Here is a 26592-nt window from a genome sequence, read left to right as displayed (position 1 = left end):
TGATCTCTATTGAAAAAAAGATATTCTGAGTATAATCTGTAGTTCTGCTGATCAGACTTGGATATTTGTGACTCCAGGAAGTCGATCGCTTCTTATCAGAGTTTGCCAAATTATCTGATTTCATTTTTGAAATGATATCACCATCAAATCACTAATATTTGAATATGATTTTAAACCATTAAAAACTACAAATTTATATATACAAGGTTAATACCATAGATTTCGCCCAGGGGCAAAACCTGTAATGACATAATGGAAATTGGAAAAAAAAATGTTATGTTTTAGCTTGACGACTTTTTATAACAAAATTTCATGTATTTTTTAACAGGAATGTTAAATTTATTTAATTTAAATATTGACCAATTTATATAAAGTACTGATTATTTCAATTAATTAAAAGCCATTTAGTCTATTAATTGACAACAAACATGCCAATCAATGGATACAGACCATTTATAATATTAACAGATCATTTTGATAAATTACTGACAACTTTAAATACAGTAAATATACATGTAAATACAGGCCTAAAAAATCGATAAAAAGTTTGAGTATAGCTTTTTTTTATTATATAAAATACAAACGGTTACTTATTTATTTACTTTTAGTAGACATAGGAATATTTCCGTTAAAAATTGTACACGTGCACACATTGGAACATTTATATGTTTGTGAAACGGTGTAAATAAAGTTTTCCGCAATGATTATAAAATATTTACTGGCCGCGATAACACTTCTTTTTCATAATCAAAGGGGATATAAATTACAACGGCGAGATAAAAAACATAAATTTGACGTGGAAAGCGGCGGTGGTGAGGGAATGAGGGGGGGGGGGGTTAACGGAGAGGCAAAAAAACTTTCATGAATTGTAAGAAAGGCGTGGAAGCTTTCACATTAATTTTCTTGTTGGTTCCATACCAGTGACGCTGGAAACACGCCCCGCAGGAAGGAAGTACACGAGCTTTTCAGCACATTAAATATCCGTATGAATATTGCCCAAACACCTATTAAACTAACGCGAAACAAACTGACTCTATTGTTTCATCGGCAGAGCCTCGCAAATTCCGAATAATATAGTTTCATATATGTATGTACATTTACGTCAAATCAACTCCTCTGATTTATATCCAGACGCTGGGCATCAATCACTCCGATATTGACAACGGTCAAATCGTGGCCCCCTATCCCCCCAGAATTACATCACTTTCTCCCTCCGAATTATATATCATCTTCTCGACTGGATACACTGCAAGTGTGAGCACCTATTCGTGAAACATTTTATTTTACAGATACGTCTTCCCCGTTGTAAACACCCCTAGACAGTTGAAACAAAATAAATTCGCACGCGCCAATGTGACACGCTCGTTCGCTTTTACACGCTTTTAATAAAAGAAAATGTAAAAAAAAAGGTATGCGAAAAGCAAGCATACAAACGCGTCAAAATAGGCAACATAACTCGAAAGGATGGTTTGATTGATGTTAGACTTATCAAAGGAATATGAGAAATTGGGTGGGCGATACGAGTCGACGAGCCGGCAAATTCATCCGTGACAAACATCGCCCCCGTGAGAAAAACACCATACAACCTATTTTCGTCTCCTCATTATTGTAATATACACCAATAGATTAAAAATTCAAAAGTAAAAATAATTAGAAAATTATGTACATCTAATATGTATGTATATTCATTAGGTATGTACATACTACATGCCTATACATATACCCAGGTGAAGCTGCATATGAGAATAACAAAAAAAAAAAAAAAAAAAAAAAATATATATATATATATATATATATATATATATATATATATATATATGTATTCATACAAATTAAAATAAAAAGATCACTCGTGCAGGTGTATCAAATTACATCCTTGAAATGAATTCGTTATATTCAAATTCGAGGAAAGAGGAGTTGGATGAATTCGACGTATCCCATTAAGTAAACCGAATGAGGAAATACATCAAAGTATATATCTTCTGTCAAAAAGCAGTATGTGTTCTTTCGACTCACCTTGTTCCTATACGTAAAAAATAAATGATACAAACATTCCCCCTCGACGCAAAAGAAAACGAAGCCAATCCCATTTAAATTGAAAAAAAAAAACATGGAAACATATCATCACACCGTTGCCGAAACGTTCACTTTCAATATACATACAGCATTTCCGCTGAGAACATATCGAGTATTTTCCGCAAAAAATAAATAGCCTCCCAACATTATTATTACGATATTTACTATATATTTTACACCTATGCCGGAAGTGTTCCTTATCTGAAAAGATCTGACGCCAAAGTGTCAATACAAAAAACTCTATATATCTCTTTGTCAAGATCCAACACTTTTGTCCGAATTTCTTGAATCCTCTTTTTGTTAACCTCAGGTGAAATAACAAATAATGGATACACAATACTTTGATAACATCCACTTACATTCATATAAACACTACAAATGTAATACCCATATAAAATGTGACATTTTAATCATATTGAAGTACGCGTCGATATAATTAAGAAGATCATATTATTAATTCGATATATTTATTTGAGAGAATTGTCCGAACTAATTCTTGATGTAAATATATACATACATATGTATATATGTATTTTGTATTTTCTAATTTATTTCAATATAGCCGTTTAAAGTATAAACGTCTTTCAGTGAAAATGGAATATCATCGTGATTGTTATTTTGAAATGCGTTCTACAAAGAACAAGGTATGGGTGTTTGCTTTTTTCTTCCCAACCCCTTATCTGGAGTGCGGTTTGACAGGTCACAAGAGGCGAGAATCTTCAGTTTGTGGGCGTCTTCGGCGTCGAACGCCAACGGGATATGGAAGAATTTTAAGGATTTCCATTTGTTCTTGGTCTTTTTCTTTGTTGTTTGGAGTCCTGCCGGCGGGGACAGAGTTCCCTTTAATTTGTACGATTTTCTATCCGAAGATAACCGACCACCTTTTTGAGGGATGCTTGAGTCGAAAAGGGATGAAGGGGAGATGGTCTCTCGTGTCACTTGCACAACCCTCGTTACCCGGAGCTTTATAAATAAAGCGAAGGAGCTTTTAACTGATTTATTTACACAACTATTATTCGTTTCATATTGTGAGGCAATTACAGTGAAAGCTTTGTCAAAGAGACATTTAATAAAAGGAGAATTACTCACTTCGGTATTACATTATACAACATTTTACGGAAAATTTACACACACAAACTCAACAGTGACAAAGAATTTTAGTATGGATGCAGTTCCATAACATTTTTCGACTCTATTGCGAAATTGTGCAATTGAATCGTCCGATATGTGACGTAAACTCAATGTTTTACTACTTCGGATGCCAAAATGCTGCGTAAAAATGTAATCTTGATAATAGAACGAAACTTTACATTTTTCAACAATGTATATACATATACATAAGTAATATTATTACTCTAACAACATTTGTACATTAACAATTGACTACAGATGGTTTAATCAAAATTTTGATGACTTTAAATAAAATTCTTATGCGATGAATTTAAAACTTCTATACGTGGCATATTTTACAACTCTTTACGAATTTTAATCAATTTAATTTATATATATGTGGGCCTGTGTAATCACGACGTAATCACGACGGACAGCCATTTTCCAAATTATCCCACTGGTTAAGCGATCGTTTACCAGTAGAGCGTGGTTCAAGTCCTGGCCGGAATCGAAAAAATTATTCGATTCGAGTGAAATTCAATATCCAATATATTTTATTCATATATGTACATACATATGTCAGGAAATTATAACAAACGCTTCCCAATGCGCTTTCCTGGGCAATTACAAACAATTATACAGTAACATATAGACAGAGTGGGTAGCATTTTGTAATATCAGCAAATTCGAGATACTTATAAACTCGAATTTGCGAGAGACAAATAATATATATATATATATATATATATATATATATATATATATATATATATATATATATATATATATATATATATATATATCTTTTCAGCAAATGCATCCAGAACCAAGCTATACCAGAAGGATGGAATAACGCAACTATCATTTTAATACACAAAAAAGGCGACAAAAGCGATATCAAGAACTACCGACCCATTAGTCTACTTTCAGCGGTCTACAAGCTCTTCACGAAGGTTATTACAGAAAGGCTGAAGAATATCCTCGACGAGAACCAACCTACAGAGCAGGCAGGGTTTAGGGCAAATTTCAGCACAATGGACCACCTCCAAGTAGTTGGCGAACTAATCGAGCGCGCCAACGAATATCAACGGCCATTGTGCCTAGGTTTCGTCGATTATGAGAAAGCCTTCGATACAGTTAGTCATAATGCAGTACTTAACGCTCTAAAAACACAGAGAGTGCCGGAACCCTATGTGGGACTGTTAGCTGCAATATATAAGAATGCCACAGCTTCGGTTAAAAATTTTTCAGGTACAGATAGATTTAGCATAGGAAAAGGAGTAAGACAAGGAGATACAATCTCGCCCAAGTTATTCAATGCGGTGTTTGAGGGAGTTTTCAGGGAATTGAATTGGGATACAGCCGGAGTAAGCATCAATGGTCGCTTTTTGAGTCACCTTCGGTTCGCAGACGATATAGTTCTAGTTGCTCGTGATTCAGCTGACCTACTCATCAGACTAACACAGCTGGACAGGGAAAGTAGAAAAGTAGGATTAAAAATTAACGTAGATAAGACTAAACTAATGTTCAATAGTTATTGCATGCCTGATAGCATCCCCTTAGATGATAAACCAGTAGAAGTAGTAAATAATTATTTATATTTAGGTCAAATAATTGACATGTCTGGTAGTAAAAATGAAGAGATAAAGAGACGTATGAAATTAGGGTGGATTGCATTTGGACGGATGAATGCTGTTTTTAAATCAAAAATGCCACTCTGCCTGAAGAAAAGGATCTTTGATCAATGCGTTTTGCCAGTGATGACGTATGGATGTGAAACTTGGACACTGAACGCCAAGATGCAAAATAAAATCCAATGCACTCAAAGAAGTATGGAACGCTGTATGCTTGGCATAACGAAGAAAGACAGGAAGCGGAACACGTGGGTGAGAAATATGACAAGGGTAGTGGACATAGTGGATAGAGTGAAGAGATTGAAATGGCAATGGGCGGGTCACGTAGCTAGGAGGATGGACGAAAGGTGGACAAAAGAAGTGCTTGAATGGTACCCGAGAGAAGGCAAAAGAGTAAAAGGAAGACCGCAAGGAAGATGGGTGAACGAAATTAGGAAAATGTGCGGAATGAGATGGATGAGTGTTGCGCAAAACAGAGACGAGTGGAAGCGTGTTGGAGAGGCCTTCATCCAGCAGTGGATGGCGAATGGCTGTAAATGATGATGATGATGATATATATATATATATATATATATATATATATATATATATATATATATATATATATATATATATATATATATATATTTGATATAGATTATACATATATACATATGTTGCTAATTAAATAGCTCTGACAGATACCTAGCTTCAAATAATCTGGAAGATCTCTCAAAGTAAGAAACATGAAAAATAAAGCAAAAGTTGAATGAACATAATGAACATAGCAGATGAACTAAGAAGTGCCTGGTAGCTTTTTTTCAAGTACATATTTTACTATCATAGTTTACATAAGTTATAATAGAAAGATAATTAGGTGTATAAGCCAAATGAAGCCCATTTTTAGATATTAGAACAACCAAAATAACATTTGTATGTAGATATGTATGTATGTACGATGTACATCTTTGAAGACAAGTTCATAAAAGTGACGAAAAATATTTTCCGGGTGATGGAACTTTCCGAGTGTCGGCAATTTCACGGTCTCGGTAGGAAAACATTTTAAAACGCGATTTTCATCTCAAAATCGACTGAAAGTCCTGATCACTTCCGCAAACTCCGTTGGCCGTTTCCTCGGCTAACTTATTCGGGTCTCGTGCTCCTCGGCGAAACGACTTAATGAAAAAAGCGTTTCCGGTTCGAATCCAAGTTAGTCCGAACAGCAGCCGAAGCGCATGCATTTTACAAACTATCAATCGGTCGGAAAGTTTTAAGTAGCTAAGAGAGCCAGTAAATCCGTTCTGGTAAGAAATAGCCGCATAACTTGAATAGTAAACAACGGCTGCGGCAAAAGTTCCCTACAAGCTCCGGTCAGAGAGCTTTTGCCTGTCGCCACGCCGTGTTGCACCGGAAATACCCCTCTACCCTCCTCACTCTTCTCCATCTCTATCACCATTGCCACCACCACTTCGTCGCTCGTGTGCATTTTTGCCATATGCAACACAACGAACACAGCATCGGTTTTATCGGACACGATCGGGCTGATCGCCACTATCCAATGCACATATATAATTTGTACCATTTAATATATTATTTGTATGTAACTTATTTATATGAAATAAATTGTATGAAAAGACATTACGAATGCTGCGAACGGCATTTAAAACACTCTTACTCAGATTAAATCTACTGAGATGAAATAAAAACCTTCAAAACTTTAGTATTTTATAAACAACTGTTTCTGCAACAAACACAGCAAATAATTTCAACATACTTCTTATTAATGTGAATTTTATTTTCTTTTCATAAAATTTATATATATATATATATATATATATATATATATATATATATATATATATATATATATATATATATATATATATATATATATATATCAGTGGCGTATATTGGGTGTGTGCTAGGTGTGCGGCGCACACCCGTGAAAACCAAGTAGTATTTTAATACAAAATAATGTGTTGTTGTATAAGCAGGCATTGATGTGTATGGTGTATTTACCGCGTGCGCTAAATGTATGGTGTATGGTGTGGTGTGCAGTCTGCAGCGTGTTGTGTGATGTGTGTATGTAGTTTGTGCGCCGCGACGAGAGAATACCTATGCCGTGCAGCAAATTGGTGGGTTTGGTTGGAGTGTGCAGGCGGATATTCGCTTGTATAGGTTTGTTCGCGATATTAAGACGTACGGTGTGCTACGACTTCAGAGCACCGCGCACCACTCGGCAATTGACCGAATGCGATGCGGCACGTGGTCTCGTACTTTTTCGCACATTCGTATTTTTATGGTCATATTATTACCTCTAATAACTAATAATGGCTAACAGTGTTCAAGACATTTTAACTATTCCGTTTTCAAATAGAAGTTTTGAGATCAAATTAAAAATAATTAAAGATGGGAAACCGTGTCCGTCTCTTCCAAATTTATCCAGTTTGCATAAAGAAAAAACAAAAGTTTACACTAGACATTTTTGCGTTTCAAATTATAAAAAATTCGTATGGATTACAGGCTGTGAAATTCGATCCAAACTTTTCTGCTGGCCATGTTTATTGTTCTCCAAAGATATTAATGTGTGGAACAAAGAAGGATTTGCTGATCTCAACCATTTGACAGCAGCACTGAAGAAACACAAAGGATCGCAGGCACACGTTCAATCATTTCTTTCCATACAAATGTTTGGCAAACAACGAATCGACGTATTAATTGACAGTCAACGTAAAGCCGAAATAAGTCGACATAATGAACAAGTAAATAAAAATAGAGATGTTTTAAAACGAATTATTAACGCAATAATCTATCTAGGAAAACAAGAACTGTCCCTGCGAGGTCACGACGAGTCATGTAATTCCGTAAACAAAGGCAATTACATTGAATATCTAAATGCTCTTCGAGAATATGATTCTGTTTTAGATACTCTAAATACTGCTACTACCTTTCGTGGTACTTCTCCAAGTATACAAAATGACATAATCGAAGCAATCTCTCATGTTATTAAAGTTCATATAAAAAATGAAGTAGAGTCAGCAAGTTTTGTTGCTATTATTCTCGATGAAACTTCAGATATAATGACAAAATCACAGCTCTCAACAGTTTTACGTTTTGTATGTAAAGGCAATGTACATGAACGGTTTATTAGTTTTACAGACGTTAGTGCTGATAAAACATCTAATGGTCTATTCTAATGGTGAACATAGTTGAAGAATTTAAAATTCAAGACAAATTGGTTGGACAGACTTATGATGGAGCAAGTGTAATGAGTGGACACGTAAATGGTTTGCAATCCAAAGTCCTCAATGCTTATCCTTTTGCTCTTTTTACACACTGTTATGCTCATGTATTGAATTTAGTATTGCAGCAAGGTCTTTCTGATATTAAAGAAAGTAAATCATTTTTTCAAACTTTAAATGGATTGTCTACATACTTTTCAAAATCTTCCAAAAGAGTATTCGCTTTACAGGAATTTGTGACAAAAAGACTTCCCTCTGTAGCACCCACAAGGTGGAATTTTACATCTCGTTTAAGTAGCACAGTACAACAATACAGAAGTCAATTTACATATTTTTTTTCGACATGTTATAGAAAATTGTGAATTATGGGACACAGATACTGTTATAAAAGCACGAGGGTTTTTAGGCTTTTTAGAGGATTTTCAAACAATTAAACTTCTTCAATTTTTTTCAAAACTGTTTGGAATAACTGATGTTTTGTATAACATTCTTCAATCTAAATCTTCGGACGTTTTATATTGTTGTAAAAAAATTAATGATGTTTTGCAGCAACTGAAATACGAAAGGTATAATAATTTTGAAATGTTATGGAATAATTATTTAAATGAAAAAAATGATGATCATGATCGTGGCCACAAAGATTAAAAAATTATTCAGAAGTAGAAGATAAAACTTCATTTCGTCAATTATATTTCAAAATAGTTGATAGCATAATCGCACAAGTCGAATGTAGATATTCTTCACTTTCCAAATTAGAATATTTCCACCTTCTTTGTAATGATAAATATGACGAATATAAAGAAAATTTTCCAAATGTTTTAATTAATAAATTAAAAGATTTTTATGGATCACTGTTTGATTATATTCGATTGAAAAACGAACTCATTGTGCTATATTCCAGCTCTGAATTTTCAGAGAAACCTGTTCATGAATTAATACAATTCATGACAAAAAATAACCTCGAATCTGGTTTTAAAGAGGTGTTTAAGCTGGGAGAATTAATATTAACGATACCAAGCAGTACAGCTTCAGCAGAACGGTCTTTTTCGGCGCTGAAAAGAATAAAAACTTGCTATAGAGGTACGCAAGGTCAAGATAGATTATGTGGCCTTAGCTTAATTTCAATAGAAAAAAAGTTATTGGTGGAATTAAAACAGAAAGACACATTCTATGCAGACGTGATTGAAAAGTTTATGTCTCAGAAACGTCGCATTGAACTTATGTATAAATAACTAATAAATTAAACATTTTTGTAATGCAAAACGAGTATTTTTTTTTAATTGCTAATTTTATACCCTACGCCCTACGGCATACACAGCACACCCGGTATTAACACCCACCGTCCGCCACTGATATATATATATATATATATATATATATATTTTATATTTTATTTATTATATATATATATATATATATATATATATATATATATATATATATATACAAGAAGGTGCCGGGTTCAATCCCTGAATGAAAATGAATTTTTCAGAGTATGCTGTTGGTCAGACCTGGATTTGTGACTCCAGGTTGGTCGTTTCCTATCAGAGTTTGCCAATTTTCTCTGATTTCATTGTTGAAACGGTTCCCGGAAAAAAAAATTGGCTAAAAATCCTTCCTACCTACTATGTCACCACTATTTGAAATTTGATTGATGTACAATAAAAATTTATGTACAATTCATAGATGTCTCGTTAATTTGCGAGTTTTTTCAGTGTCTCGCAATTCAACGATTTTTAATAAAAATGCTGCATTTGTATTTGTAATTGGCCAGGAAGGCGCATTGGGATTTACCTGTAAGGCCTTCCTGGTATATATGTAAAAATAAAAATAAATAAAATATATGAATATATATATATATATATATATAATAAATAAAATAAAATTAGAATTAAAAAATGAATTACATGTTTTAAAAAAGGCTATTGAGTCCTTTATGATATGTACATATAATAAACATCTATTGAAACAAAACTATAAAATATCATTATGTATGTTTCCATAGTCTTATAGATCCATATCTCAGAATAATTTGAAATTCTGATTATTCTGAATAATTAACTGATTCTACCACCCAAACCTTGTATACTTAAATACATACATACTTACATTCAACTTAACAAAGTCTCTTTCAAAAATTATATATTAGATGAGCGTTTAAAAAAATGAGAAACTTATACAGATTTTTACAAGGTTTTCATTAGTTTCACTTGTACAACGATAATTGTTCCCTTCATAAAACTCTTCTAATCGCTTTGAAATTTTGCAACTTTGGGAAGTTTGCCCCCCGACAGAAATTTCAATTGTGTCCGCTAAGTCGATAGTGAAATTAATCGTAATTTACGTATTTAAAGATTCGAAAATTGTGGGGTCGTTGACATCTTGCTATTTGCTCAGAGCCCGTAGACATGTTTGTTTGACTTTCCACCACCCACTCGTTTTGTCAGATTTTAATTGCTTAAACGCCCATAAAGCTATTGGCTTTATTGGCAATTATAGTCTTAAACTCAAAATCTTGTATCGCTGTGCCAAAATTGAGTATTGGAATCAATAGTCAGGTGTTTTTCCTATTGATTGTGGTTTTTATCGCTTTTAAATACGTATAATAAATTATCTAGAGAATTATAAAAGTCAAAAATATACTTTTTTAGTATACGTTTTTTCCGTAATTGTATGCCGCATTTCGCAAATTTTAATTATAGCCCATCCGGTGAGTATGACACTTATATGCTATCTCTTTCACCGCCTCTCGACCAATAGCATTTCTTGCAGACAGTAGAACATTTGTACTCGTGAAATGCTATTGGTCGAGAGGCGGCGAGGGAGACAGCATGTAAGTTTTACCTACATATGTGTTTACCTACACCGCATGGACAATACATAAATACATTTTAATTACATACGTTAAATGTGTGTATGTAATTTAACACAACAAAGTGACTGAATAAAGAAAACAAATTAAAACAATCAGACGAATATTAATTACATTTCCCATATTAAAAGTACCGTACACAACTCCGAGCATAATTAATTTAGAATATAAGACGGTTATAAAAACGACGAATTATTTTTTAAATCCACGACGAAGATCGAACGGTCGGGACCGTGGCGATTGTGCGCGTACGCACTGAACCGGTCCGGATCGAACCGGCCGGGCCGTCGTGGAATATGGCAGGATAATTGATTAATCCCGGCCCCGAGACAAGTCGAGTCGGTCAGAGGACATTCGCCCCGGCCAGGGCTCCAGCGGGCTGCTGCAACGTGCATTTGCAATGTGCATGTGCAACATAGGAGCGAGTGAGGAGGCAGGGTACACTGGCGGAACCGGTGCAGCGGGCAGCAGGTCGCCGGGCGACTTGCACTCGTCCCGGTCGAACCGGTCCGGACCGGTTCCGGGCGCCGGACCACGTGAACCCGACCGACCGGCCCTTATCAATCGGCTACCGCGACTCGTAATTGTCCGTCGCGATTGACCCATTCCGGTGCATGCACCGCACCGCGCATAATGCGACACGTGCCACATGACCGATGTAAACACGTCACTGTGCTCCCGTTGGATTCTATTGTTGGACTCGATTCGTGATTAGTCTACTTCGAATTGTGTTAAATGCGAGATATCGTCGACTTTTAAGTCAAGACGAAGTCGTGCAATTAAAATTTCAGCTGACTATCAAGAGCGACCTGCAAACTTCGTATGAACATGTACAATGTGGATGCGGTGCATCCGCTCTAAAATCGCCAGACAAATTGAACGACAGATTAATGGCCGGCTGCTTTAAATGCAATTCTCGTCTTCTCGAATAATAGATTGCACATCAGATGACGGGTAACCTTTCGATGTGCACAGATGCAATTATTAAAATTGCGTTGGATCTTTCAGGCGAGTTTAATAAGGCAAGATTCGATAAGTTCCGAATCTAATCCGATTCATAATAATTCCGATCCAACTAAATTTTAATAATTACCATTATCTATGTATGTATGTCAATGCGGGGATTTTGGAATGGGTGCCATAGCATAGATCAGGCGTGCTAGTTACTTTACTTATGTACGTAGTAATAATAGATGAAATTTTGTGATCATGTGAAAATTCGAACTTGAGATTTTGACTGATTCGAACTCAGAAAAATTAATTAATCAGATTTTCATGGCTTAGAAAAAATGTGTGTTTTTGTTAGTATGTTAGTATGTGTCTGTGTGTTTCGGAGATTTTTTAAATACCGGTAGTCCTATCGAACTTACATACATATACCTACTTGGTATCAATTACTGAAATGCTCATCGATACGACATAACTTTTACTTTATCTACATATATATACGTAGTATGTACGTAGTAACAATAGATGAGGTTTTGTGATCATGCGAAAATTCCATCTCGAGATATTAACTGATTTGAACTCAGAATCGATCACAGAAGTTTTCATGATATATAAAAAATGTGTGTGTGTGTGTATTTTGGGGATTTTTTGAAAACCGTTACTCCTATCGAATTGAAACTTAATATCGGTTACTGAAATTCTTATTGATACGACGTAATTTTTTTTTCAAATTTTTAAGTTGACCGGAAATGGTACCTCTCCTTAGAGGTGTCCTCTTTATTTTAAGTTTTTGAATTCAATTATCTCCCAAACGGCTAATCGAATCGGATTGAAAGTTTTTTACATGTAATAGAAATTTTAAATTTTATACCTCAATATTTTTTCCTAAACCGGAAGTAGTACTTCACTCAATCGAGGTTTTTTTATGTTTTTTCTCAGAAACCTTTTAATTTATTGAACTGAAATATCATATATAGAAGTTTAAGCTAAATACCAACTTATGTATAAAATTTGGTAAGCGTCCGTCAACCGGAAGTGGAAGTTTACTCTTGTTCTTGTATATTTTTGATCGATAGTTTCCACTCAGAATTTGCCAATTTATCTGTTTTCATTGTTGAGACGGTCCTCATCAAATTGGCAAAACCATTATTTTATGTAACCATGTAACCATTGTTTTAATATGATTTCAAATTTTATTTAGTCTATAAATTAATAAATGTATGTACAATTTTAATATCATAGATGTTTCTCAGAGGCAAACCGATAACGGCATCTTGAGAAAATATGAAATTCGATCCATCATCATTATTTATTTACATATATGTACTTTCCCGAGTAAATAATTAAATAATCCATTGTATTTGATATTATTTTTTTTATAAATTACCCTGTCTCCTTTATCTCTTAAGTTCTTCTCGAGCCACCTTACTAAATATTTCCCTATTAGTACAGCACTTAAATTTTCTTCGGAAGTCATTTTTCGTAAAAAAATTTAAAGCTGAAATTAAATACCTGACTACGATCCTTAACTGAACGTCACATCTGTTTTGTCAAAACAATATAAGTATACAGTATACTCTCGATTATCCGGACTAATGCTGGGGAGGAAGGTCACGGATAATTGAAAAACACGGATAATCCGAATTATCTAATTTTGACTTGGTTTCGAATATAATATCATATTTACAACACAAATTTTTGTTTCATAACTTTAATACTCATTTATTAAGAAAAACGCTCATAGTCAAGCTGATAAGTGGTCGTTAGTAGTTACGTACATAGTATTAGTGTTGTACCGTAAATATTGTAACCATAAGTCCATCGCTTGTTTTCAATATGCTTTCGTTCGGATGAGAAGGAGCAAAAGTTAATAATAATACTGCTTTCTATGGCAATCCCTTATTTTTTTTTAAATCTTGCACCTCTAGAAGCTTCTTTTTTTTAACCAATCTTCAAAAATCTCCCTGTCCACCCATACCCCTTTACGACTATAATAATCGACGGAAAGAATTTTCATTTCAGTTCCATTAAAAGATCGAGGTTTCTTTGCTTTCTCAATCATCAAAAGTTTCATTTCATAAGTTTCCGATGCGTTTCCGCAACACATAAAAGTTATCCTTTCTTTGGACGATCTATGTATGTCCAGTAGCAGACGTTTCTCACATTGAAACCAGGGTTTTTTGTCGGCAAGCACTTCCAGTACAGGCCTGTTACACCTGCATTATAGATTTGATCGGGTTGCAAATTTTCATCAGCAATTGAAAATAATTAAACATACGTATGTTAAGAAAAAAATCTCTTCTGAATACACGCACTTCTTACTTCTTCGCTTATCAAAAGCGACTGAAAGAATTAACGCAATAATAAAAGACATTTAAAAAGGGAACGAAAAACATTTGTTTCAAATACCACGCGTGTTTATGGTTGCAAGCAATAGGTGAGTTTCATAATTTGACTGCGGATAGACACCGTGCTTTTTTCAGGAATCGAGGCGGTTTAGTTCTATTTACAAAGTTAGAGTCCAAAAAAAAAAACGTTCGGCGAACCTTTAACAATGCATTTACAACAATTGAACGATACGTGGCACCCTCTGGGTCCGGGCTTTACTCATAATCATATAATAAAAAATATATAATTTAAAAAAATTAATTAATATTTTTCAAGCACGGATAGTCCGCACCCGGATAATCGAAAGTATATTGTATAAATAATAACATTTATTTCCAATTTGTTCTTTTAATTCAAAGACTCACGAATCACCCCGTAAACGTATGTTCAAACTTAAAATTCAATGATCATAAATTGATTGCACTATCAATTGCAATCATCAGTATTCAAGTCGCATTGAAAGCGTATTTATTATGCAGCACTTGCCATTCGTCATTGTCTGATTTACAAAGAATGCATCAATGGCGAACTATGTATGTATGAACATATACACATATATTCAATAAATGTTATTTCATCGACCTTATCTGTAATATTTATTCACTCGTCTCTCGAAATTTATTCGAAATAATGCACTTTTTTATCAATTCTAAAATCAATGTTTTTGCAGTAAAAACGAGTGCAACAGTAAGCCGAGTAGCATCTTCAAGTGGCGGTATCGTTTTTGTTCGTCTTCTAACTTTTAAGGAGCACTCGCGCAGTTGTGGTCCGACCGGTTAAGAACACGGTCACGATTTTGTTCTCTCGCAAGTACCCTCGTATGTTTTTCTATGTCACAATGGAACCAGAAACCATTGGTTCTTTCCAAAGCTCACTTTAACTTTCGACAGAGACTGCGGGAACTTACGTGCACTCGAAAAAAAAGCTCAGATGCACAAACCCAAGTCGATTTGCGACAGCTTCCAAAAATTTGCAAAAATCTAAAGAAGAGTTTTGCAACTCGCGAACGTTTACTTAGGAGATGATTTATCGTGACGCCGGTAGGAAATCAAAGAGTTCCCGAGAGATTTTAATAAATCACAATTTAAAAGGAGAAAAAAATCGGCTGGTGAAAGACTGAAATCCTTTTAGAAATTCATCAGATACGAACGAAGCATGAGCCGAATAAATCAAAGTTAATAAACATATATACGTATAAACTAACTCATTTTTCACACTGCACTTATGCGGTAATATTATTTAGGATGACTACAGACAAACAGAAACTTTTACCACCTAACATCCATGACCATTATGAAAATTTCTACAAACTTTACATATATTGTAGTATCTTCAATTAATTTGTTTATTTAAAATTAATATATAATAATGTACGTATGTATTATACCTATATATGTATAGGTACATAATGTGAAGCTCTCCTACCGTTATGGTAATAAATCGCGACCCAAGTTTGAAGAGCATAAAGTGAATATACTTGACTTATAGATAGTCGATATTCGTGATCCTTTTAAGTCCATTAAGTCTTGTTAACATCTCTTTACCGTTCATCATCTTAACCGTATATGCGTCCCTTATGCTAACAGAATAAGTAAATGGGGGGGAAGCAATTTTATTCGTTACCATATTACCATTACGCAAAACATCCGATTTCCTCTTCGCTTGTTATGTATAGGTAAAGGTACATAAAGCTTATTTTACAACAAAGTAATTAATGAAAGTATTATTGCTTTTTTTGTTCCCCTACTCCCACCCCAGCCATTTTAAGGCTCTCATATTTGGCGCGCGTTAAAAGACGCCGGGGCCCTCTTCTGCGCGTATAAATTTATGAGAAGCACGAAGATAAACAAGACGGGAGAGGCACGAGAAAATGAATGAAATGAAAATACGTTTTTGAAATCACATTCATCTTTCCGCGAGGAATGTGCAGAAAAAAATGGAGAAGAGGAACCGCTTCCCTAGAGAGTGGAGAAGCTTTTAAGACGGGCGAAAGTCTCGCTCGGCTTAGTGGTTTATTGTCTCGCATTCTGTTTGAAGCACATTTTGTTAACAAGAAAAAAAATGATCGCACTACACGCACACAGAAAGCATTCTCTCTTTTTTTGACTTTCCGTCGCCGTGATTTTTTTTTTCATTTGGTAAAAAAAAAGAGAGAAAAATGAAAAGCCGGGCTAAGTACATTCCTACACACTCTCCTCAAATCTTATGTGACACGGAGACAGATATGATGTCCTATTGTTAACATTCGTATTTCGTCGAATTGCCATTTTCAACATTGCGACCAAAAAAAATAAAGAATATGTTCCTTCAGCCGGATCGAGAAAAACATATTTTTACATCCACTGTATATTAACTGTAACATCTGGATATAAAAGATGATTCAATTATGATTAAGCGTACGTACGATTTGAATAAATTACGCAGAAAGTCCTACGCGGCACGAGCAAAAGCACACGGATTCGCACGATGAAATCTCAATAACGCGCTATTTTTAGATAAATCGTTAATCCTTCGAACGTTCCATGGAATAACATTTTCACCGTCTCATATAAATATGGAAATATATAAAACATTTTTTAGTATTTAAACTCTAATATTTACTCTGTTCACAAGTAATATATGTATTATGTACATATATTACTTGTGATATATGATTCAAAGATACAATACTAATAAATAGATAAAGTGCCCTCTAATTGAAATGTAAACATTCACAAGCTTTTAATTAAAGCAGGCATCGGCAACATATTACCCACGAGTCACTAAGTGACCCACTTTAGTTAACCGGTTAAGGCTAGAGTTTCTTTTTTCGTATAAGTACCAACAAATATATTTTATTTAAGAATATGCGATACGTCAAAAATGATATGTCATCTAATGATGAAATTAGTATTGCACGAAGAAGATTTATTTGCAAAGGCATCTACGCAATAAAATGAGGATGTAATGAAAAAGTAATTAAGATGGTAAACAAAATTGCACGATTTGCATTAACACACACACACACAAGAAATTGAATCTAAATATGAAGATTTGCTGTTACATGCTGAAATACGATGCTTGAAGCAAAGTTTTTTTTTATATATTTGTAGAGTGCTTTAATGACACAAATATTATTTTGAACTCAATGATGGTTTTTTATAGCGTTTGTTCTTAAAAGACATAATGAACCATTACATATAATGATTTCAACGAACGACTCCAAGGAAACAACTACACAATTTTGAAAATTTGCGAGGAATGGAAGAGTTTTTGCCTCTTCATAAAATTCATCTTATTATTCACGAAAAGACTTTTAAAATGAAAGTACCCACTGACCCAAAAAAACTGCATGCCATATATAATATTCCGTTTGTAACAGACATTACTAACAAAATAACCAGTAGATTCTTTGACAGAATCACTAATAACCATACTACACACTTGTGAATAGTCTCGGTGATTACAACGAAATGTCTATACCCTTCAGGTAGAAACACAGATTACCTTAACCCAATCTGCTTTAGGTCATCGACTTTGAAGAGAATTTAATTAATATTATGTATTAGATGTATAATGAGCATTTATAAGAATTATAAATATGTTTTTGAGCCATTTTTCCTATTATTCTGTACATTAACATTAGAATAATATGATACTATGATTACTAGAGGTAGGATAGTCACAGTGCTAACCATTGTTCGGCAAACCTTTAACAATGCATTTACAACCTTTGAACAATACACGGCCCCCTCAGGCTCCGGTGACTAATGATTACTAACCAAATTAAATAAAAATTGTAAAATAGAAAATGATTAGTAGATCAGTAGCTATTACAATAGTTATAAGATGTATTGTGAACATAATTTCGTAATAATAAAAAGCATTTAAAGAAAAAATTAAATGTACTTTGGATTTTTTTTATTTACCATTCCAGTAAAGTATTCATATTCAAGAAAGGTAATCGTCTAATTTTCCACTTCGTTGCCATAGATATATTTCTGTTTTCAAAATTGTTTATCAACATAATTTTATATATGTATGTACCAGTGGCGTGCGGTGACTTTTCAAACAAGGGATGCTGTCTCTTGTTTGAAAAAAAAAACCGGCCAATTTATTTTTTAAAATTTTATTTTATTCTTCGTTCCTTTTTACAAAATTCATCGATAACCGCATCATAGAATTTTTTATTGTTTTTTAAATTTGACATTATTTTCTTTTCGATTGCAATTTTAGTAAGACCAGAGAGTCTTTCTTCACTTTGACTACTTCTGGTGAACGTTTTAATTCTTTTCATAGTCGAAAATGATCGTTCAGCCGATGCGCTCGTGGAAGGTATCGTACAAATTAATTGTATTAAACTAAATACTTGTTCCAAAACTTCTATTAGATCATCTTTCACAATTAATTCCTTTACGTCATTTATAGATTTCAAATGAAAATCTTGCGTTGAGTACATGTAAATTAATTCGCTTTTTAATTTCATCAAATCAAATTATTTTCCATAAGTTAGGTGGAGTGATTTAAATAGGATATCTGGAAAATTATTTTCATATTCTTTAAATTTTTTGACGTTAAAAAAAATTAAAAGAAATTTTAAATTTTCGATATCTCGAAATCGATTGGTTGTATTTACTGAAAGAGTTTCTAAAATTTCAGAATAGTGAATTCACATTCAGCATATTTTCTTTTTCTATTAAAATTTTTAGTTATTACTTTGTTCCACAATGAATCAAAATCGTCTTTTTTGTTATCTAAATATTTTACAAATTTCAAAGGTTTTTTTTTGTAAAATTTCAAATAAAAAATCTGCCGAATTAAATATTGCAGAAAATAAATGCAAATTGAAATTGAATTCAAACTCTTTTAAATAACGATGAAGGACTTCAGCATTTATGACAGCCTCAGTATCCCATTCGTCTTCATCATTAATTATTTGATTAAATATTTCCATTAATTCTGTTTGATATTCTTATACCATATTTAAAATTTTGCTATTGTAGTTCCATCGTGTAGGGGCAGCAGTGGGAAATCGTTTTTTTATTTGACAATCGAGAAGGGAAATTCTTCTTGAAGACTTACAAAAAAAAGTTGAAAATGACAACATACGGCTGAAAAAACGTTTGCATCCGGATATATGTTTAACAGATTGCGACAAAACTAAATTAAATCTATGAGCGTAACAATGGACAAATAAAGAATTAGGACAAATATCTCGAATTTTTCGTTGCACTCCATTATGCTCCCCGGACATTACAGCCGCTCCATCATACGTTTGTGCAATTAATTTGTCCAAACAACCAAATTCTTCCAAGGTCTCACGTATGTGCTGAAAAAGAAAATTAGCTGTTCTATTGGGACTAACATCGACAAATCCAACTAATCTCTCCTGAATTTCATTGTTTTCATCTACATATCTAAAAATAGTAGATAGCTGAGCTTTGCGACTGATATCTGTAGATTCGTCCACAATTATGGAAACAAATTTTGATGCACGTATTTCAGTTTTAATCTCATCTAGCAAGACTTTTGATATTGCGGATACCAAGTCATTTTGTATATGGTTCGATAATCCAGTAAACACCGTAGAGTTATCTAAATGAGTTTTCAAATTTATGTCTGATTCACTCAACAGATACAGCAATTCAATATAATTCCCTCTATTTTACGATTCCTGGTGTTCAAAATGTCCTCGTAAAGGTTGTTCTTGTTTTGCTAAAAAACAGATCGCGCTTATTAATTTCGACAAAATGTATCTATTTGCAGTAACTTCTTTGTTGTGCATTTCAATATTTGCTTTAAATTGAGCACTTAAAAAATTTTCTATACGAGGTCCCTTTCCAAATTTTTTAAATTGAGCAGCAGAACATATGTGAGCTTGAGAACATTCATGTCTCTTGCGCGATTTACTTAAATTGTTTAGGTCAGAAAATCTAAATTTACTCCAGACATTCACTTCTTGAGAAAATAAAATATATGGCCAACAGAATAATTTCGTTAAGTGAGCACATCCACAAATCCATGAAATTTTTTCGTATGTTTCTGTGTTAAAATACCTTTTAAATGTTTTTGTTTTAGACTGAATATTTAATATTGGTGTGGGTTTGGGGCTCTTAACAATAATCTCCTTTTCATTAAATGGGAGAGAAGCAAATCTTCTTTTCAGCACATTTTCAATTAAACAATTGCAATTATTATTGATCTCGACGACAAGTTATTTTCGATATCCATATTAAAGGCAATAATGAAAACTCGTAAGTAGTGGAACAGTAAACTAAAAATAAAGTAAGACGAAACTAATTTAAATGAAAACATAATTCAAAAGTAAAAAATAACCAACTTACAGTATAAATGATTAACTTCGTCTAAAGAAATGAATCGGCTAGCTTTTTGATAAATAACTTGGGGCGTAGCGTGCGGAAATATCGATCAACAGCGGCTTCCAAGTGAAACTCAATAGATAAGCAAACAGAGAAACCGAATCCACCGTAGAGGTTAAACAAGTGTCAACGCGTCCGCGCGAATAAGACAGCCTCATAGTGCGCATGCGCAAATGGGATCGGTCGCGACTCCGAATCCATGACGCGCGCGCACTTCACTCAGCGTCTACTCGCCAGCGTCACTCGCCTGTGGCCGGCCTATGCGAATGCGGCCTATGCGAATCCTTAATAAAAATTATCAAAAGATCCTATATAATGCATCATGTAACAAAAAACACGTGATATGTGAAATATATATCATATACTACATCATAATCACGTACATCACTAAGAATACATCGAAGCGAAATTCAAATATTTATTAAAAATACTCTTGGCTTTTTAAAGTTATAGGGGATGCGCCGCATCCACCGCATCCATGGACCGCACGCCACTGGTATGTACATACATGCGAAGGGCATAATATCAATGCAATATATCAAACAATGACTATCTCCAATATACCTGATCCAATAACAAACCGAACGACATCCTCCCACTGTCGTCGCAGAATCGGAAAGGAGCACTCTTCGCAGCTTTTGTCGGCGTCAAAGCCTGCTCCGGCACCGTAGCTCTCAGCTCGCGACAGGTGAACCACAAACAGCCACTTTGCGACGCTATAGCAACACGCACGTCAATTGTTTATGAGATGTAACAGCCCTCCGGTAGGCACGTGTTCAATTTACGGTGTGGTTGTGAGCCTCTCGCTTCGGTTCTGGTTGTTTTCCTTCGAGATTGGGGCTCATCCGCGAAACGACCCGCCGATCACAAAGACGACGCCGTAAACGTGCACCGGATCCGGTAATGGAAAGCCCGCGACATATCTCATCCACTTCCCGTCCATTATCCCGTAAGGGGCGCATCTATGTACAGTCCTGTCTGTATATTAAATTTCTGATATGACTTTCAGTTCTCTATTCCCAAAGATGCGAAGAGTCTTAAAAATAAATGCAACAAAATTGCTATGTATGTATGTATGTATATATTTATGTACATATGGACATGCACTAGTAAGTGGCGAGTCATCATTAGACTAGAGCAGTAGCCTTTTCAGTGAGCCGCAGCCCTTTGCATCTGAAAATATGTTCCCGCACCCCATTGAAAAACGAGTTTTGGAATATTTGCACATTGTTGAAATGTTCTAACAATTTTGATGGTTTAAGATTGGAGTTTGAAATATCTTGTCGTTGTGTACCATATTTTTATGTTGTACAAGTGAATCCGTAACCAACGTAATCGTAATTCCACTGGCGTTTTTTTGACATGGCGGGGTTTAGTACGTTATTTAGATTTAATAATTAAAAAGAACGTATAAAATTATAATAATATGTACTTCAAAATTTTGTGTCATTATATCCTATTCGGGCTTTAATCACTGAACAATTAAGTATGTATTTTTGTCTGCTTTAAAATGGTAGATAACCTTTGCAATCCAACTTTCGTGTTTGTACACATGCTAGTCTCAAGAAGTTTTTTTTCTATCCATCTGTCTATCTTTAGTTTTTTGTTATCTGCCACTGTCGCAAAAACAGTATTCCAGTGGAGACGACGGTGTGCAAATTCTGAGAAAACTGTCGTTATTATTTGCTTGAAATGAGGAGAGAGCTTGACCCGATATCCTGCCATAAATTATATTATTTTAATTATACATAGCTACCCAAGCGCTTTCGTCACGAAAGAAATTGGCCGATGTCATCGAATATTAAAATAGTTTTCAAATATCACAAAACTAAATTTATATTGTTAGAAATGCCTCCCGCACCCCCTGATATGCCTTCTCGCACCCCATGTTTAGAATCACTGGACTAGAGGAATTCCAATTTAAAAATATCAACAATTAAATTACAATAAATTCAAATCGGTTTCCATGTTGATATTTTTCACTCGTATTAGTGAAGTTCGGAAACCGGAAACCGCCCTACCTGTGGTAGTGGTAGTGGTAGTGAATTGTTATGGTATGGTCCACCATGTCGTTTGCTTGCACGGACTCGCCGTCTCAATATTATGTTCCCTTCACGATACTAGTTCACGAATTGTTATGTAAAGGCGTTCGAAGACAAAACTTTTTATTTTTATTTTACTCGTCTCTTCAAGCATTTATTAAATTATAAATAAGAATATTCAGATTTTTGTCTATCAAACATCATTCTAAACTATTTTTATTTTATTTTTTGACTAAAAACAATTCCCTCAGAACAAATCAAAATACAAATAACTTGGCATTAGAATATTGCATTCTAGATCGATTGTTCGACAAATCATTCAGAAGCTTAAGTTTTGAAAACAAACAAGACGTTATTAAGAGAATTGGGCTACTTAGGATATTTATGCACAAAAATGAAAAATTGTATTCATGACTTCAAGACAAACTATTGTAATTCGAAAATTAAAAATATTTTTATATTGTCAATACCTAGTCCCCTGTTATAAAAGTCACAGCACGCCACTGGTACTAGTATTGAGTCCGTTGATACATCAACGGATAGTTTTGTATAGCCGTATTTTGCAACAAAACAAAATACACATCTGAATTTGAGCCATCGATTAAATAAAACATAGTTAGCGATCGATGCAAAGTACATATCAAACAGATTAAAAATGAACGAATTCCAATCTGACCCACTCTAAATATAACTACATACATACATATTTATGTACATACATACATTTACAAACAAACTACGTTTTGTAATAATATACATAATATAATATTATTAGTTTAGAGTTAGTAATAATATTCGGATAAAAATTTTAGAGTATGTAATTTTAAAAACTTATCGTCAAAACATTATCAACAGATTTGGTAACTTACAAATTGTGTGTATGTATTATTGCTTCCAATCCCGAAAGGTTACTTCAGCACCGGGATTACGGTTCTGGGAATTTCCGATCCCGGGATCCCGGTGCTAGCACCGGGATTTCAAATGTACAAGAAAAAAAGTTCAATTGCATGTTTTCATATTTCAAAAACGTATAATCGCATTTTGCACTCTCCTGATGTTTCACGCAAAAAATACTCCCATATTGGCTTACTAATTTTGGGAGTTTGGCTACATTCTTTAAATTTTCCGTTCGCATCCATAAATTTCTAAGTAATTTAATTTTATTAATTTTATTTAATTACATTTTCACATCCGAAAATGTAATTAAATAAAGTAAAAAACATCGCTTTGATTCATTGATTCGTTTTTACATATAGTTTGTACCTTCTAGTAATTATTCATCGAAACAATCCACCTAATATAAAAAAAAACTACAATTACATTTACTTTATGTAAAAAATTCGGATGTGACCAACCTACGACTTTATCTATATATTTGATGAATATAAGAAGGATAAAAAACAAAATTCGATAATCGAACATATGTACATACACGTTCACACATACCGGCTATGAGCATTTTCAATACAAATTGAACACAAATGTAGGAAAACTTACACAAGACAAAAGTTCTACTTCCGACCAAAAAAGAATACAAATATAAATTTTCAGCTAAATATGTTAAGGGCGTGGAAAAAATCGTTGTCACAACATTTTTGACTTTTCTAAGAGGAAAAAATCCCGCTTCCGGTTATGAATTTAGTGATTCATAACCGGAATTCATATTTAGTGATTTAATCCAATATTTTTTCATCACATTGATACAACAATTTTTATGTGAAGAGCACACATGTTAAAGGGGTCGAAAAAATATTGGAAGAAAAAGTTGAACAAGAGTAAACTGCCACTTCCGGTTAATAGATGCTTACCAACTTTTATACATAACTTGGTATTAAACTTAAAACTCTAGATATAAAATTTAAGTTCAATAAATTAAAGGATTTCTTAGAAAAACATGAAAAAAGCTTGATTCTCTAAATTAAAAATACTACTTTCATACCATTTCGTGGAAACGGCAAGCCGGCGTCGAAACGGGTGGAAGAAAAGGGTGGCAAACAAATGGACTATAACTCTCATTGCTCATCCCACCATTTTTCATTATATAATAAAATGTTTTATGTTTTTTTCCATATTATTTTGGGAAAATAATATTTTTAAAGGAATTTCTGCCAGCACCGTAATTACGGTATTCAGACTAGTTTCAGCACCGGGTTTCACGGTACCAGAAAACACCGGGATCCCGGCATTGGAAGCCTTAGTATGTATATTAAAATATATGTATGTATGTAACAAAATAACCAGTAGATTCTATGACAGAATCAATAATAACCATACTAACACACTTGTGAAGAGTATCGGTGATTATGTACAGCAAAATGTCTTTACCCTTCAGGTATAAACACAGATTACCTAAACACAATCTGCTTTAGATCGTTGACTTTAGAGAGTCTTTAATTAATATTATGTATTATGAGCATTTATAAGAATTGTAAATAGCTTTTTGAGCTCTTTTTTCTATTATGCTGTACATTAATAATTAGAATAATATAATACTATGATTACTAACAAAATTAAATTATAATAGTAAAATAGAAAATGATCAGTAGATCAGTAGCTATTAAAATAGATATAAGATGTATTGTGAACATAATTTCGTAATAATAAAAAGCATTTAAAAATCAAAAAATCAAAATAATATACATATGTATATGTTTGTATTTAGGCATACACAATACAGTGTGGATATTTGTAGAAAAGCAATAATCCTGCAAGAATAATAAAGAGCTTTGCTTTAGCAGCTTATCGACTTATATTAGATGTAATTCAATTATCTGCCACCGAAAGTTTTATTGAATCTTCGAGAAACTCACTTGGGAGTCTCACAACTTTAAAATCGTTTGTTAACCTCCAAATTATACTCGAGTAAAAGCACTTTCAATAAAACGATGTGCCGTTCACATAATATTATATGATATAGAATTTATTTTCTAAAGTACCGCTATTTCTTTACATTGTTACAAAAAAGCATGTTTTCCCTACAAAAAACAATAATAAATTTTACTCATACATATTACTTTCATCGAAAGCGGCGCAAAATTGAGCTTACAGCCCCAACAATAAAGCTTAAATTTATAACAACCGTTTGAGAATATTGAATAGAAATGTGTTTTTTTTTTTCAGAAAAAAACTCCCATCAAGAAGATGGACGAAAAAAACTATTTTAAAAGTCGACAGCGAACATAAAGATAATGGTATACGAAGTGAGAGAGATTGCGCACGTTCATGTTTTCTATCATAAATACTTGTAGGTATATATATAGTTTATCGCTCAAATACCCAAATTAAAAAAAAATACTCAAATTCTTTATCTCGTTTTATGTAATATCTGCAATTTGAATTTAGTGAAAAAAAAAATAACTGAAAAATGGCTATGCGTACACATTAGGCAAACCGTTCACAGATTAACGATTCCATCTATCAACCGTTTCGGCAATTAAGTTTTTGGCATCTTTAGTCCAAGAAAATGGAATCGACCACCCCCTAAAATACCACTAATGGATGCAATAAATCTGTGGGTAATCCTTTACAAGTCGATTGATATCTTCCCCGTGAAAGTAATACAACGAATTAATTAATCCTTTATTCGGCGACTGATTTACAATGGGGTGCTTTCATGTCACGTGAGGTATTTAAAGTTTTCAATGGGGGAAAACGATCGTGCCTTGAAGCACGTAGAGCACAGTGATCGACGGGAAACCCCAAAATTTTCATAAATATAATTTCAGAATGATTATCATAAAAATAAACAAATATAATATTCGAAAGAAAATCTGCTGTCGTTAATCTTTGAATAATTTAAAACGAGTATCTCTATTTGGGTGCACTAGTCACGACTAGACAAGGTCACCTTTCTCAGAGCGACTATTAAATTTTTAAAATATTTTTTAGATGGCTGTGATTTGCAAGAGAGCGTGATGAATACTCTCGGTACGCACAATATAA

The 26592-nt window shown here is 33.7% G+C and overlaps 1 protein-coding gene across 1 annotated transcript; it reads left to right on the top strand.

The window, feature by feature from the left end:
- Positions 1 to 6912: 6912 nt before the first annotated feature.
- On the top strand, positions 6913 to 9300 carry LOC143915752 (zinc finger MYM-type protein 1-like). The gene is made up of 2 exons (XM_077436550.1): positions 6913 to 6977; positions 7323 to 9300. The coding sequence occupies exons 1-2, from the start codon at positions 6917 to 6919 to the stop codon at positions 7994 to 7996; spliced, it is 735 nt and encodes a 244-aa protein (XP_077292676.1). The 5' UTR covers positions 6913 to 6916; the 3' UTR covers positions 7997 to 9300.
- The last annotated feature ends 17292 nt before the right edge of the window (positions 9301 to 26592 follow it).

This window comes from Arctopsyche grandis, chromosome 8, assembly GCF_051622035.1.
Source record: "Arctopsyche grandis isolate Sample6627 chromosome 8, ASM5162203v2, whole genome shotgun sequence".
Lineage (NCBI taxonomy): Eukaryota > Metazoa > Arthropoda > Insecta > Trichoptera > Hydropsychidae > Arctopsyche > Arctopsyche grandis.
Note: the sequence above shows the minus strand (reverse complement) of the source record. Positions and strands in the feature narration are given on the sequence as shown.

Excerpts from the sequence above, each read along its gene's own strand:
- LOC143915752 (XM_077436550.1), top strand. The coding sequence starts at position 6,917 with ATGCCGTGCAGCAAATTGGTGGGTTTGGTTGGAGTGTGCAGGCGGATA. Across the intron at positions 6,978-7,322 it reads GCGGATATTCGCTTGTATAG|GCTGTGAAATTCGATCCAAA; the intron begins GTTTGTTCGCGA and ends TATGGATTACAG.